This window comes from Camelina sativa, chromosome 6, assembly GCF_000633955.1.
Source record: "Camelina sativa cultivar DH55 chromosome 6, Cs, whole genome shotgun sequence".
NCBI classification, from domain to species: domain Eukaryota; kingdom Viridiplantae; phylum Streptophyta; class Magnoliopsida; order Brassicales; family Brassicaceae; genus Camelina; species Camelina sativa.
Window position 1 is genome coordinate 3,631,956 of NC_025690.1, and position 16,008 is coordinate 3,647,963.

Sequence of the window (16,008 nt, forward strand, 5' to 3'; positions counted from 1 at the left end):
CCTTTTTTTTTTTTTTTTTACTCTGTCGATGTTTTTAGTAATCTGTTGTGGTCCAACTCCTACATTTTTAAATTTATTTATATTTATTTTTTGAAGTTTGTTGAATATTTTATTTAAAGAATATTTTATGAATGTTTGTTCGCTGGATATTAATTTGTCATTAATAAAAAAAAAGGTTAATTATTTAATCAGCTGCTTTCTAGTAGTACCCAAGTTAAAACAACAGTTCATTTTTCTTTACTTGCGATTATTGCTTGTTGTTGCATTCAAGTATTATATTAGTAGCAGTCAGATATGTGAGTCATGTGACAACGAAGTAACTATTATAACCACTGATATCATCTAACACATATAGTTTATCAATGTGTAGCAGCAAATTGGTTATAACACTAGTTACATGTAGGATAGCATTTTTGTTCCTTGATATTAACATAGTCATGAATTATTTCAACCTTGTTTTAATAAAAATATATAATTAATAAATTGACTCATCTATTTTTTAACCATTTCACAATATTGGTTTAGAAATTTAGTTGTAGACATCCATATTTCACCAAAAACATTTGACTAAAAAATTATCGTGATGCAATCGATAAAACGTTTAAATTCAAATTCAATGTTTTTATATATTTTCTTTCTTTCTATTCAATAAAATTTAACATAGAAATAAAGAATCTACGCTCTTAGTCTTAAATGGTTTAAACCGAATAACATTGTGACACTAATTCACATATTACCAAAATAATCTTCTTTTTTTCTTTTCTGTGTGGAAATGATAAAGAATAAAAAACTTAAACTAAATATAAAACTATAACATGACATAATCCTTTTTTTTGACTAAAAGAAAATTGAAATCTTAAGAATTATAAAATTCAAGAGTTATAAATCCCACTCTATCATTGGTTGCTTATTTAATAATTTACTAAAAAAATAAAAAAATTCCAACTTTTTTTAGGTAGTCTAATACTAATAGTATTCAAGTACTCACTCATTTAATAAAGTACTAAAATAACCAATATAAAGAAGAAATTAAAAACATGCGAAAAAAAAGAGAAAAAAAAACAGAGAGATTTGCGGAGTAAAATAAAAAGAGAAGGAAGGCAGAGACAGATGGTATTTGTGTTCGTCTCTTTTAAAAAAAAAAAAAAAAAAATTGCGGCGGCGGAAACTGCGTTACACGGCGGGTCTTTAAGTTTCTTTCTTCCTTCTGAATCTTTCTTCCTTTAAAATAAAAAAAAAGGAAAGGTTTTTGCTTTCGCTGTAATTGCAAACTGGCGAAGTACCCCACTTGCTTCTACTCTTGTCTTCAAAGGTTCTCCTTTTTTATTCCTTCTTTTTTCTTTATTTTTTTCTCCCCTCTGAAATTAAACAAATGGGTTTGGTGGTTGCACAATAGTAAAACAAAAACTCACCAAAGTTACTTAGTTTTGATTCTTCTTCATATTGTTGTTGTTGTTGTTGTTGGATTCTCAGTTAAGTATAAGTTAAAAAAAATTTTGAGTGAGTCTTAAGAGAGAGAGAGAGAAGAGAGAGTTGTTGTTGTTGTCTGAACAATGTCACTTTCTGTCGGCATTGTCTGCGTTCCGACACAAGACTTCATTTCTTCTTCTTCTTCTTCTTCTTCTTACTCTTTACCTTCGAGTTCTAGAAGAAACTGCGGCGGTGCGCTGTGATTTGATGTTTCTTTCCTCCTCTTCTTCTTCTTCTATTTTCACACCAAGCTTTGTGTTTCTAATTCGAAAAAAAGCCAACTTTGATTTCTTGAATCTGCTGATTTAAGGATTTTTATTTTCTCTTCTTCCTGTCATTGAATGTGGGAAAAAAAAAAAATTGTGGTGAATCACGTCCACGTCCATCGATTGTTGAATTTGTGATATTAAATCGCCGATGAAGTTGAGATTTTCTGGAGATCTGTCAAGGTTTTTTTATTTTAATTAATGAATCCTTTTCTTTTTTTTTACTGCATGTTTGATTGATTGATTTTTTTTTACATAAGAATCATAAATTCAATTTTTACAAGTTGACACCCTTTTTTTCTTTTAGTTTACCTCTCAAATAACAAGAAGCTCTGTTTGCTTTTAAAATTGTCTCTTCTTCTTCTTCTACTTTTCTTTTCGCCGACATTCTTGTTTTTATTCTTTCTTTGTCCAGGGTTATCGCATGGTAGTAGTAGCTTGGAGCATCGGTGAGACAGAGAAAGAGAAGAGGCTGTTTTGTTTTTCCAAATGTCAGCAATTCTTGCAGCTGCCATTGGTGGTGCTGTAGGAGCTCTTGCATTGATTGCTTTGTTTCTTTTTCTCCTTTGGTTTTGTGTCTTTCGTCCTAAGAATCTTTCAAGAACTTCTGAGACTGGCTCTTCTGATCCTTCTACTCAAGGTTAATAATAATCTCACAAATCCCATCCAACACTTCCCAATTCCCAATTCCTCTCTCTCTATTGACTTTCTCTTGGATGATATAGCTAAATGATTACTTTTGCTATTTGTGTGCNCTTCTTCTTACTCTTTACCTTCGAGTTCTAGAAGAAACTGCGGCGGTGCGCTGTGATTTGATGTTTCTTTCCTCCTCTTCTTCTTCTTCTATTTTCACACCAAGCTTTGTGTTTCTAATTCGAAAAAAAGCCAACTTTGATTTCTTGAATCTGCTGATTTAAGGATTTTTATTTTCTCTTCTTCCTGTCATTGAATGTGGGAAAAAAAAAAAATTGTGGTGAATCACGTCCACGTCCATCGATTGTTGAATTTGTGATATTAAATCGCCGATGAAGTTGAGATTTTCTGGAGATCTGTCAAGGTTTTTTTATTTTAATTAATGAATCCTTTTCTTTTTTTTTACTGCATGTTTGATTGATTGATTTTTTTTTACATAAGAATCATAAATTCAATTTTTACAAGTTGACACCCTTTTTTTCTTTTAGTTTACCTCTCAAATAACAAGAAGCTCTGTTTGCTTTTAAAATTGTCTCTTCTTCTTCTTCTACTTTTCTTTTCGCCGACATTCTTGTTTTTATTCTTTCTTTGTCCAGGGTTATCGCATGGTAGTAGTAGCTTGGAGCATCGGTGAGACAGAGAAAGAGAAGAGGCTGTTTTGTTTTTCCAAATGTCAGCAATTCTTGCAGCTGCCATTGGTGGTGCTGTAGGAGCTCTTGCATTGATTGCTTTGTTTCTTTTTCTCCTTTGGTTTTGTGTCTTTCGTCCTAAGAATCTTTCAAGAACTTCTGAGACTGGCTCTTCTGATCCTTCTACTCAAGGTTAATAATAATCTCACAAATCCCATCCAACACTTCCCAATTCCCAATTCCTCTCTCTCTATTGACTTTCTCTTGGATGATATAGCTAAATGATTACTTTTGCTATTTGTGTGCTTTTTTGTAGAAGGAAGAAATGTTGCAATTGAGTTGTCAATGAGAGAAGCTAGAAGGTTTGAAATGGAGGAACTTGCTCAAGCCACCAAGAGTTTTACTAATAAAAGTCTTATAGGTATTGGCAAATTCGGTGAGGTTTACAAAGGTTTGCTTCAAGATGGTGTTCTTGTAGCTATTAAGAAAAGACCTGGTCTTCCCACTCAAGAATTCGTTAACGAGGTTTATATAAATGTTCTTGTTTAGTGTTTTTGCTTATGGTCTTTGAACAATAAGTGTCTTGAGAGGCTTTCACATGTTTCTTTCAGGTTCGTTATCTATCGTCTATCCATCACCGTAATCTTGTTACTCTATTGGGTTATTGTCAAGAAAGTAACACGCAGTTTCTTGTCTACGAGTATGTTCCTAATGGAAGTGTTTCCAGTCACCTGTACGGTAACTCTCTGTCCTTTATTTAGAGATTAATGCTCTTCTCATTTGGTACTTAATCAGTTTGAAGATTATGAGTTTGGATCATCATTTGGATCTTTTCTTTTTTTATTAGGAGCTGGTGGTAAAGTACCTGGAAATAGGCTAGAATTCAGACATAGGCTTGCAATCTCTATAGGAGCTGCTAAAGGTAAATCCTATGCAAAAGCCATTAAGCTCATTTGAGGTCAGCTCTAGCTTGTGTTCTGATCTTTTGTTAATCTCTAGGCTTGGCGCATCTTCACTCGCTGAGTCCTCGATTGATACACAAGGACTTCAAAACCGCTAATGTTCTTGTGGATGAAAATTTCATTGCTAAGGTTGCGGATGCAGGAGTCCGTAATTTCCTAGGAAGAGAGGATGTTGGTACATCGTCACACATTGTTGCAGATCAGATTTTCCTCTCCCCAGAGTAATTTAAATGTTACCTTTAGGCTCACTCACATATGTCTCTTTTTTTTGTTGTATCCAAGTTTCTCAGATCCTCCCATTGTGCAGGGTTCAAGAGTTCAGAAGATTTTCAGAGAAAAGTGATGTCTATGCTTTTGGTGTATTCCTCTTGGAATTAGTAAGTGGAAGAGAAGCATCAGAACCATCCCCTTCAAGCTCAACAAAGACGCTAGTCGAATGGGTATGTACTCACTTGATCAGAATCCAGATCACATAATGCTGTCAATGTAATCTCACTTGTATGCACTGGAGTTGCAGATGCAAAACTTGAAGGATTACGCGGACATACCAATGATGATTGATGAAAGACTAGGAGGTACATACACAGCAGAAGGAGTTGAGGAGCTTATTACATTAACACTGATATGTGTTGATGTTTCAAGTGAGAAGAGACCAACAATGAGTTATGTTGTGACAGAGCTTGAGAGAATACTGGACAAAGAAGTGAGCTTAACAACAGTAATGGGTGAAGGTACTCCAACTGTTACTCTTGGAAGTCAGCTTTTTAAAGCTTCAAAGTGATTAAAAAAGGAACCATCTTTTTACATATATATACATATATATTATGTAAGGTCTCTGAGATAAAAAAAAAACAATCAGAGAACTTACAAGGAGGAGGAAGAAGAAGAAGACTGATCAGCTGTTTTGTGTTAAGTGTATAAAGAACAGCTGAGCTTATTATTATTATTCGTTTGTTTTTTTTTTTCCTCCTTTATACTTCCTTTTTGGAGGTTATTTTCAGCAATTATTTTTTGACAATATAGTGCAGAAAATATAACTTTTGTAAAAACATTATTTATTGATATAAAGGAAGCAAAGAGTGGAATGTTGTGTGATTCTTTCTTTCTTGTATAAGTAGAAACTTACATTTTACTCTCTAAATATAATGTAAACCATCTTGAGGAGATTTTTGAACTTAGCTTCAAAGCCTTTATTGCCAAGTTAGTTGAATAAGTTCTGATCAAAAGATTCCAATTGGCTAGCAGTTGAACTAACAGAAGGTGATAACTCCCTGTCTGAAGAACTCAAATTATTGTGTTTGTACAGAAAGACTCAGAGCTACTTTTTTACTATAGAGTAGCAATTTTGGGAAAGATTTTGACCTTAGCTTCAACCTACCTATGCCTTTATAGCCTTTATTGCCAAAGGAGATATAATAACCAAGTTGGTCTCAAAAGTTTTTGATCAAAAGATGCCAATTGGATAAAAACTCTTTGGACTGGACTAATTTGTCAAGCAAGTCTTATTTATTTTATTTTGGTCTCAGTCAAAAAAAAAATCAAAACTCAATGCTCTCTGATTTATTTATGACTGTCCCTAGCTAGTTTTGCTACAACCTTTGTGGGCACACAGAACTATAAACAGTCTTTGAAGAGATTGCAAAATCAAAACCATGTTTGGTCTGATTTTTATGTCGGGAGAGAAGATCTAATGATAAAGACTGTTCTTCTGTAAGATGGTGAAATCGTTATTGAAAGTGGTGGGTCTCATTTTAAATCTAATCTACTCTTCCAGATCTTGACCTTACAGAAGAAAAAAAAACACACAGTACTGATTGATTGAAAAGCTCAGAAAAGCAAATAAGAAACCAGAGTTTTGATTCTTACAACATAGAAACAGAGCTAATATTAAAATCCGTTAAATTTTTAATTTCTTTTAAGTTAGAAAAAATGAGAACCACACGATTTTTGGATAGACCCATCTCGTAAAGGTTTAAGCTTTTCTCGTTAGCCAAGGATAAAGCTTTATTTTTTTTTCCTGCTCTCGACAATGGCGACGAAGCTGATTACTCCGCCGTTGTCTTGTCCATGGGTTACTTCAAGAGAGGTAACAATCAAAGGGCTTCCAAGGCAGAGACGGGAATGGATGACCACGAAGCGAAACAGAGTCTCTGCTGTCACCGCCATGATCGTGGAGCCTCTCTCTGCTGTATATTCTTCAGCGATTCAGATTCATCAATGGTGGGAGCAAAACCCTAATTCGTTACTGTTAATGGATGAGACTGGTGGTGGTTACTCATTGGCTAGCTATTATACGTCTTTGGGTTTGTTTGTTATCTCTGTTCCAGGTCTTTGGTCTCTCATCAAGCGCTCTGTTAAATCAAAGGTTCGAACTTTACGAATTACATACAAAACCCTAAAATTTCACCACAAGTTTTTTTGGTTTTTTATTAAGCTTGAATCCAATGCGGGGATTTGCAGATAGTGAGAAAGACGTTTGTTGTTAATGAAGTCAAGAAGGAACCAAAGCAAGTAGCTGGAGAGATTCTATCTTTCTTCTCAAGGAAGAACTTTAACATTACTGATCGAGGAGAAACGATCACGTAAGCTACAAAAGTTTTAGAAAATTTCGATTGGGGTTTTTTGTGTTTAGTTGTGTTACTGACATTGTTATGGGATTAAAAAAGGTTTGAAGGGAAGATGGTTCCAAGTAGAGGACAAGCTGCTCTGCTTACGTTTTGTACATGTATAAGCTTAGCAAGTGTTGGTCTTGTTCTAACCATTACAGTTCCAGATTTTGGAAACAATTGGTTCTTCATCATCCTTCTCAGTCCACTCGCGTAAGGCTCTCTCTCTCTCTCTGTCTCTCCCTCTGTTTGTGTCTATATGAAAGTGTTTTTGTGAATGATTTGGTGATGATTGTGTTGCAGAGGAGTGTATTACTGGAAGAAGGCGTCTAGGAAAGAGGAGATAAAGGTGAAGATGATGGTGGGACCAAAAGGGAGATTGGATGAGATTGTGGTTCAAGGAGATGATGTTCAAGTTGAAGAAATGAGGAAGGAGCTTCAGTTTAGTGAGAAAGGCATGGTTTATGTCAAAGGTCTTTTTGAGAGATCATCATGATAACATTTCACCTCCCAATTTTGCCTTTTGGGGGAATGTGTTTATATTTGTTTTAAGAGATGAGATTTAATGACTTTTTAACTCATTTTCATAGTTTCATGTACTATAAATGAATCAATTTGAATACAGGTGTCATTAGGATGTATCGTTGATATAGTATATAGTTCATTTCATTTGGTTGAGCAAGTCTGTTCTTTTGAATGAAATTGAGTTTTTGTTCCTGAGTTCGATTTTGGGTAGTAGAAAAGAACATGAAACAAAGGATTTGGTCGGTTTGGACTGGTACCTCCAATCCATGTCAAGAATTTTGTTGTTGAGCTCGAGTTCTCTATTAATGGTCCAAGCTTACTAAGAATCGGTAAGTATGATCTTCGTGAATGATAGGCAAGTCCATATTACTAAAACCTTGCAGTTCAATGAACCAAATAAATAGCATCACAACCTTGCAGTTCCATGAACCAAATAAATTGTTTGGGAGCTTCAAAGTCGAGTATGTTCTCACATGGGTCCTTGCCTTTCTTGTTAATGACGGGAATGTCCAGTAGTAATATGCATGAGCATCCTCGCAGAGGATCTCGTTACACTGTTAGAGCTGATGCCGTATGTCATGTGCTCCTATTTTCTTATCTCTCAGCTTCTCTACTTATTATGATCTTGATTTGCTTTTTAATGATTGTGTCCAACTCTAGGATTACTATTCGGTTCTTGGTCTTTCAAAAAATGCAACCAAATCTGAGATCAAAAGCCGTATGTTTCTCTTTTTCTACCTTTGTATGTATATTGGATGGTACATATTAATTAATTAAATTAATGTGAGGTCAAATAATCATTATTTACTTATTATAAATAGAGTTATATAACCCTAATGACACAAATCTTACTAAGAAAAGAAGAAGAAAAAACAAAAAAAAATCTCTAAGAAGGTGTCGCTGTCTTTGTTGGCTACAGTGGGAGATAAAAATCTCTCCTACTCTAATGACGAAGGTATGTATTTTTACGATTCCCCCCTCTTAAACCTTAACGAGTTAGTTTAAGATTTAACAAAACAATTGATTTGATTAATCAAATTTTTTAAAACCACAAAGAAGTGGATAAACAAGAGTAAACCTTTACTGTGTCTTCTTCTTCTTCTTCTTCTTGTTCTGTCTGAAACACACACACTCTCTCCGATGAATTTGACAAGAGTAAACCTTTTCGATGTTCCTCTTAGACCAATTTTGCTTTCGCATCCTTCTTGTATTCTCGTTTCTAAACGTACGGTTCTGTTCTTCTCTCCCTTTTTCGCAATCAATTTTTTTTTTTTTTATATATAATCATCATTGAATATTAATTGAAGGGATTTGAGGATTTATTTAGTGAAATTAGAAACTCATAACCTAGATGAAAATTAGTGGGAAAATTGAATTCTGGGCTCGTATCCATGAAATTTGTCATTATCTTGGTCTGTACATGATTATTATAATTTTGAACTTAACTGGGCAGCTCCAAGGGTTTTTCAGAAAGTATAAATCTTTATAATTTGGTTTTACGATTTGCTTGTTTTCTTTCTTTTCAGTGTCCTCTATGATTCAGAAGAACTTAGTAAAACTTGTTTGAAACTTGAGAGAGAGCACACGCTAATTTGATTGATTAAATAAAGCTCTTGAGCTTTGCTCACTCTGTCTTCTTGTTGCTTTGTTTCTCTGTCTCATGTAGTCGTTAATTTATTTATAATGTGGTTTGAAGGTTTTGTTACCAGAACCTCTACAGGTGTTTCTCCTTCTTCTATCTTGCTTCCCAGATCAATTCAGTCACCTCAGATTATTGCTAAGGGTTCATCAGGTTTTTACACTTATTGTGTTTCCACATAATCTGTTTTTGTCTCTTCTATTGAATTTTGGTGACTGATATGTCTTCACTATGTTGATTTCAGTATCAGTACAGCCGGTGTCTGAGGACGCTAAGGAGGATTGTCAGTCCAATGACGTTAGTGGAGACTCAATACGGAGGCGTTTTCTTGAATTCTTTGCATCTCGTGGGCATAAAGTGCTTCCAAGTGCGTCTCTTGTACCAGAGGACCCTACTGTCTTATTAACAATTGCTGGAATGCTTCAGTTTAAGAAGATCTTCCTTGGAAAGGTATCAATACTCAATTCAAGCCAAACACTACTGTTTTCTCCTGCATTTAGAGACTTTTCCTTTAACATTGGTGGGACTTTTTGAAATGATGCAGGTACCTAGACAGGTTCCTTGTGCAACCACTGCGCAAAGGTGCATACGTACCAACGATTTGGAGAATGTTGGCAAAACGGCCAGGCATCATACTTTGTTTGAGATGCTTGGGAACTTTAGCTTTGGTGATTACTTCAAGAAAGAAGCGATAAGATGGGCATGGGAGCTATCAACTATAGAGTTTGGGCTACCTGCTAATAGAGTTTGGGTTAGCATTTACGAAGACGATGATGAAGCTTTTGAAATCTGGAAGAATGATGTTGGTGTGCCTGTTGAGCAGATAAAGAGAATGGGTGAAGCTGACAACTTTTGGACCAGTGGACCAACTGGTCCTTGTGGTCCATGCTCAGAGTTATACTATGACTTCTATCCCGAGAGAGGTTATGATGAAGATGTTGATCTCGGGGATGATACCAGATTCATTGAGTTCTACAATTTGGTTTTCATGCAGTATAACAAGACGGAAGATGGATTGCTTGAGCCCTTGAAACAGAAGAACATAGACACTGGTCTTGGTCTAGAACGTATGGCTCAAATCCTTCAGAAGGTTCCAAACAACTACGAGACAGATTTAATATATCCGATCATTGCGAAGATCTCAGAGTTGGCGAATATCTCATACGACTCTGCAAATGACAAGGCAAAGACAAGTCTAAAAGTGATTGCAGATCACATGCGTGCAGTTGTCTATCTCATATCAGACGGTGTTTCGCCTTCAAACATTGGCAGAGGTTATGTAGTAAGGAGGCTAATAAGAAGGGCAGTTCGGAAGGGGAAGTCTCTCGGAATAAATGGGGATAGAAATGGTAATCCAAAGGGAGCGTTTTTGCCAGCAGTTGCTGAAAAGGTGATAGAATTGAGCACATATATTGACTCAGATGTAAAACTAAAGGCTCCACGCATCATTGAGGAGATTAGACAAGAGGAACTTCACTTTAAGAAAACTCTGGAAAGAGGAGAAAAGTTACTTGACCAAAAGCTTAACGATGCGCTGTCAGTTGCTGATAGAACTAAGAATAAGCCTTATCTAGACGGGAAAGATGCGTTTCTTTTGTATGACACATATGGCTTCCCTGTGGAGATAACAGCAGAAGTTGCTGAAGAACGTGGAGTCAGTATAGATATGAAAGGTTTTGAAGTGGAAATGGAGAATCAAAGGCGTCAATCTCAAGCTGCTCACAATGTTGTAAAACTGACAGTTGAAGACGATGCTGACATCACGAAAAATATTGCAGACACTGAGTTCCTTGGATATGACAGTCTCTCTGCTCGTGCTGTTGTAAAAAGTCTTTTGGTGAATGGGAAGCCTGTGATAAGGGTCTCTGAAGGCAGTGATGTAGAGATTTTGCTGGACAGAACTCCATTCTATGCTGAATCAGGAGGTCAAATTGCTGATCATGGTTTTCTTTATGTTAGCAGTGATGGGAACCAAGAGAAAGCTGTTGTTGAGGTAAGTGATGTGCAGAAGTCTCTTAAAATTTTTGTTCACAAGGGCATTGTAAAAAGTGGAGCTCTGGAAGTTGGCAAGGAGGTGGAAGCAGCAGTAGATGCAGACTTAAGGCAACGAGCGAAGGTACATTTAAAAGTCATTTTACATTCCAATATCCCCCAACTACCTCTTTCCTTTTCAAATTCTTGATCCTTTTTTTTTAACTTTCCAGGTTCACCATACGGCCACCCATTTGCTGCAATCCGCACTTAAGCAAGTAATAGGACAAGAAACATCACAGGCTGGTTCATTAGTAGCTTTTGACCGCCTCAGATTCGATTTCAATTTTAATCGCTCCCTGCATGCTAACGAGCTTGAGGAAATCGAATGCCTCATCAATAAGTGGATTGGGGATGCTACACGTCTTGAAACAAAGGTCCTTCCTCTTGCTGATGCAAAACAAGCTGGAGCAATTGCAATGTTTGGGGAAAAATATGATGAAAATGAGGTAAGAGAGTTGTGAAAGCCTGAATTATGAGAACCACATTAGTGTATAAAGTGTTACAGTTTGGTTATAAGTTGATTTGGCTTGACCAATAGGACCCTTACATTAATCGCAGGTTCGTGTAGTAGAAGTCCCTGGTGTCTCTATGGAACTTTGCGGTGGCACTCATGTTGGCAATACTGCAGAGATACGAGCCTTCAAGATTATCTCAGAACAGGGCGTTGCATCTGGAATCAGACGTATTGAAGCGGTTGCAGGTGAAGCATTCATTGAATACATAAACTCACGAGATTCTCAAATGACACGTCTATGCTCGACTCTCAAGGTATGCCGCTTCTAGAGAGTTTTCCTCTCAAATTTGCTTCTTTTGTCAACCAATATCATATTTGATGCTTTCAAGGGTAGTAGTTACTTTTGACATATATAATTGTCTTGTGGTCTAATTTGAAGGTGAAAGCAGAGGATGTTACAAGCAGAGTGGAGAATCTTGTAGAGGAACTGCGTGCTGCTAAGAAAGAAGCCTCAGACTTGCGTTCAAAAGCAGCGGTCTATAAATCATCTGTTATATCGAACAAAGCATTTACAGTAGGAACTTCACAGGCTATAAGGTATCAAAATCTATTGTTTCCTGCTATAAATGATTTGTATGATAATTATGCTCAGAGAATTTGACACATGATCTAACGTTATAATATCAACTAAAGTTCTTCCTGTGAATGTTTTAATTTCTTCAGAGTGCTCGTTGAGTCGATGGATGACACTGATGCTGACTCATTAAAGAGTGCAGCTGAGCATTTGGTAAGCACACTGGAAGATCCAGTAGCTGTGGTACTAGGATCATCTCCAGAAAAAGACAAGGTTAGTTTAGTTGCTGCATTTAGTCCCGGAGTAGTCTCTTTAGGAGTTCAAGCAGGAAGATTCATTGGCCCCATAGCTAAGATGTGTGGCGGAGGAGGTGGTGGAAAGCCTAATTTCGCTCAAGCAGGCGGCAGAAAGCCTGAAAATCTCCCAAGTGCTTTAGAGAAAGCTCGGGAAGATCTCATAGCAACACTATCCGAAAAGCTAAATTGAAGAACAAATTCAGAAAAAACTATCTATGCAACAAGATTGTACAGGGAGAAGGAAGAGCACATTGCTTGATTCTAGAAAACTGAATGGTATGTATAGATTGATGGATATGATAAGAAAAGGTATTTGATTTGTCTAGACGAAATACTTAATTGGTTTTGGATCATTAGTCAATAAGATGTTGAGTAGGTTGCTATTGATGACATTTTCGGTTACAAAATTACATTAGGTATAATTTTAAACTTCTAACCTTGTCTTGTGGTCTAATCCAGGAAGGGAATTGAAGTTCATTACGTAATTTATATATCTTTATATCTAAACCTAACTGGTTGAGTTTTACAAAACCTGAAACAAAGGCTCCTGCATCAATCTTCACGGCTTGGGCCTGGCCGTTTCTTTTGTTGTATAACATCAACTCCTCCAACTGTTTCAGTGATGCACCGAGCGACAAAGGTAAAACTTCCTCTTCAGGGTTAACGGAGGCACAACAGATCCACAACGTTCTGAGTTTGGTCATATCAATGAGATCTTTAGCGCTACTGTGATGTAGTGAGAAGTTCTTGAGGGTCTCCAACTTCCGTAAACCACTTAGTTCCAACTTTGTTTTATTGGTTAGTTCGTCAGGTAACATAAGATATTTCAGGTTCTTCATCTTCTTTAAGACATTTGGTATGTGAACCACTTGTCTCGTAAATCTCTAAATCCAAATAAACCAACAGCACTAGAAGTGATCTTAAATCTCGAAAACTTGCTGTTGATAATATCCAAGGACTGAAATATCTAGTGATATACAAAAGGGTCCTTGCTTTGGGGTTTTGAATCTATCTCTGTTGAAATATACTAGGTTCATTTTCGTCAACCAAATGTACAGCGAGTCTGCGTGATCTGTTGGTGGATACAGCAGGTGATGGAGCGTTAGTAGCATTCGTGACAAGGCTCTGAGCATTGAAAAATTGTATGAAATTCTCTTCTTTGGCTTTAAATAAACAGACTTCTCTAACAGTGTCATGCAGACGACAAGATTCAATTCTTGATGTCACAGTGTTCCTCTTCCCCACTAATACCATACTCCTTTTAACCAACTCCTCCAAATAATCCTCAGCTACATCTACAATAGTAGTCTCTTCATTATGCACCGCCACTATTCCTTCTGCGACCCAGTAATTGAACAATGTGTCTGTTTGTATCTCATAATCTTCCGGGAAATGGGCAAGGTAAAGAAACCAGTGCTTCAAATAAGAAGGTAAATCTTCATAACTCAAAAGATAACACATTGAATACCAAACTACCAATGCCGCCATTTTCACCAATCTCTCCTACAGTATGAGATCCAATATTGTTGTGTACCTTTCTCCACCCGGAAGCAGTACGTCTTGTAGCTAACAACCCTCCAAGAGTTTTCAAGGCTAATGGTAACCCTCCACAATGTTTGAGCATTTGTTGAATCTCTTACAATAAATCATCGACCTAAATCTCTTCCAACATTTTCTACATACTATAAGCTCCCAAGCTGCACTGCTCCACATGTCATCAAGGACAATCAAACATTTCTCGGTTTCAAGTAGCTTAAACAGCTCATCTTGGAGTCCAGACACTGTCATCTCCAAAATCCTCTGTTCCTCATTTTTCGGCCTAAGGCTCTATAACATCACCCACCACACATGCTTTTGTCTACACTCCTGTGAAACAAATACCAAAGCGAATCCACTGAAATGACGCCGCACCGTCTCATGATGAAAAATTTGTCTAGCTAGAGTGGTTTTCCCAACACCGCCCATCCCGCATATCTAGAGATGTCAATTGGGCTTAGGGACCATGGGCTGTCTATTTCCAAATTAAATTGGACCGGTTTTGGTTATGACCAAATTTGAAGCGGTCAAATGGACCCAAAACCTATTTAGTCCGCTAAAAAATGGTATGAACTCATCTGGACATGGGCTGTCCAATAATCCTTCAAAATTAGGGATTCCAAAATTTGGAGAATTTTTTTTTTGTTCATTTTCATCACTTTTATCATTCAACACTAGGGTAAAGACCATGTGCAACTTCCATGAATAAGACTTGCATTTATGAGTTTTATATGAATTTATGAGTGTTATGTATGAATTTTTGAGTGTTATGATGAATTTATAAGTTGTTAGCTTAATTGAGTTCTGGACCCATGACAATCCAATTGGTCATGGTCTTATTTGGTTTATATTTGGACATGGTTCTATTTGGGTTTTGACCATAAATGTCCATAAAACGTATGTGTCCATTTTGACATGGACAGCCCAATTGACACCCCTACGAATATCAAAACCATTTGAACACCATCATCCCCTACAATATGACTCACTAGTAGATGTATAAACTTATCAAATGAAATATTTATAAACTTAGTGAGATTAATATGAATTATTTTATGTATCCCAATAAATAAACTAATGATCTTTTTCCAATAGAAAAAGTTTATATTATATATTATTTTCATTTTTATGTATTTTAATATTTAAAAATAATAAAATTTTAACTTAATGATATAGCTAGTTGTGATTTGATGTTTAAATCCTATGTGGATTTCTGTTGTTTCCTTAATTATTTGTATTTTTTTTAATATGAAAAATTTATAATACTTTAAAATATTAATTTGATAGCTAATTATAATTGGATATTTAAGATCATTACAAATAGATGTGAGTAAATTCATAAAATAGACTATAAAAAATTAGTGAGACTAATAATGCTTGATTATTTTTATGTATTCTATTTTACACTTATCTTATATCCATATGTTATTTTTTTCTTTATTTTCTTCTTATAAATACCTTAATACTGTATACAACTATATTATGTACATATGTTGTTTTTTTCCTTTTCATAAACATTTTAATGTAAAAAATTATGAAGATTTAGAAAATATTATCTAATCTCATTAGTTGTTTCAAATCTCATATGGGCAACCTTAGAGCACTTTCATCGGCAAAACCCATGAAGAGTTTCTCAAAAAAAAAAAAAATATATTTTAATTATATAAATATATTTTAATTGTTTTTTAATAAGTGGATCATTAGTGAAATGAAAACTGTCAATTTATGTTTTTTTTTTTTTTTTTGTAAAATAACTGTCAATTTATGTTGACAACCATCTATCCCTTTCTCTCCATGTTTTTCTTATATGATTTTAATAACACATATCTAGTTTATATTTGTGGATGGAGATGAGATGCTCATAGAAGCTTATTTCTAACAAATCACTTTGTAAACGATGGTATTAAAATAAAATTAATACGGATAATGACAAAATAGAAACTGTTTTTAGTGAGTTAAAAATACAAGTTCTAATTTTTCATAATCATTAAGCAAATTATTTTGTTGAAAAATAACCAATGTTGTTTTGAAAGCATGTATTTAGATGTGTCGTATCCTTGGGAGTTGAAATATGATGAACCATCATTTTCCTGAAACTATCCAATGAAGATAATTGTGATTACAAAATACACAAATCTGTGTGCTTCAATTTGAGATGGAAGCACACAAATTTCTGGCTTTACGAGATTGGTTTATTATGGGTAAGATTATATTGCTTTACTAGTTTTTTTTTTAAGACAAATAGTTGTGTTGGCTTAATAGTTTGTATATAAGGATTTCTATTGTGTTCAAACACTTAATGAAAGTTTCACAAATGTTGATAC

At 35.4% G+C, this 16,008-nt stretch overlaps 4 protein-coding genes across 4 annotated transcripts; 3 read left to right on the forward strand and 1 right to left on the reverse strand.

Moving 5' to 3' along the window:
* On the forward strand, positions 2,498-5,117 carry LOC104790304 (nodulation receptor kinase-like). The gene is made up of 8 exons (XM_010516027.2): positions 2,498-2,793; positions 3,026-3,250; positions 3,375-3,583; positions 3,670-3,796; positions 3,906-3,980; positions 4,058-4,241; positions 4,328-4,460; positions 4,538-5,117. Exons 2-8 carry the CDS (start codon positions 3,100-3,102, stop codon positions 4,799-4,801), a joined length of 1,143 nt encoding a protein of 380 aa, XP_010514329.1. The 5' UTR covers positions 2,498-2,793; positions 3,026-3,099; the 3' UTR covers positions 4,802-5,117.
* On the forward strand, positions 5,856-7,274 carry LOC104790305 (protein COFACTOR ASSEMBLY OF COMPLEX C SUBUNIT B CCB1, chloroplastic). Its single transcript, XM_010516028.2, has 4 exons — positions 5,856-6,385; positions 6,481-6,602; positions 6,687-6,839; positions 6,930-7,274. The coding sequence occupies exons 1-4, from the start codon at positions 6,050-6,052 to the stop codon at positions 7,120-7,122; spliced, it is 804 nt and encodes a 267-aa protein (XP_010514330.1). The 5' UTR covers positions 5,856-6,049; the 3' UTR covers positions 7,123-7,274.
* On the forward strand, positions 8,182-12,540 carry LOC104790306 (alanine--tRNA ligase, chloroplastic/mitochondrial). Its single transcript, XM_010516029.2, has 8 exons — positions 8,182-8,376; positions 8,848-8,943; positions 9,035-9,240; positions 9,335-10,906; positions 10,995-11,270; positions 11,383-11,592; positions 11,718-11,875; positions 12,002-12,540. Exons 1-8 carry the CDS (start codon positions 8,292-8,294, stop codon positions 12,336-12,338), a joined length of 2,940 nt encoding a protein of 979 aa, XP_010514331.1. The 5' UTR covers positions 8,182-8,291; the 3' UTR covers positions 12,339-12,540.
* On the reverse strand, positions 12,556-14,113 carry LOC109133277 (disease resistance protein RPH8A-like). Its single transcript, XM_019246270.1, has 4 exons — positions 14,030-14,113; positions 13,832-13,975; positions 13,205-13,564; positions 12,556-13,032 (listed from the first exon to the last, which is right to left on the reverse strand). Exons 1-4 carry the CDS (start codon positions 14,111-14,113, stop codon positions 12,556-12,558), a joined length of 1,065 nt encoding a protein of 354 aa, XP_019101815.1.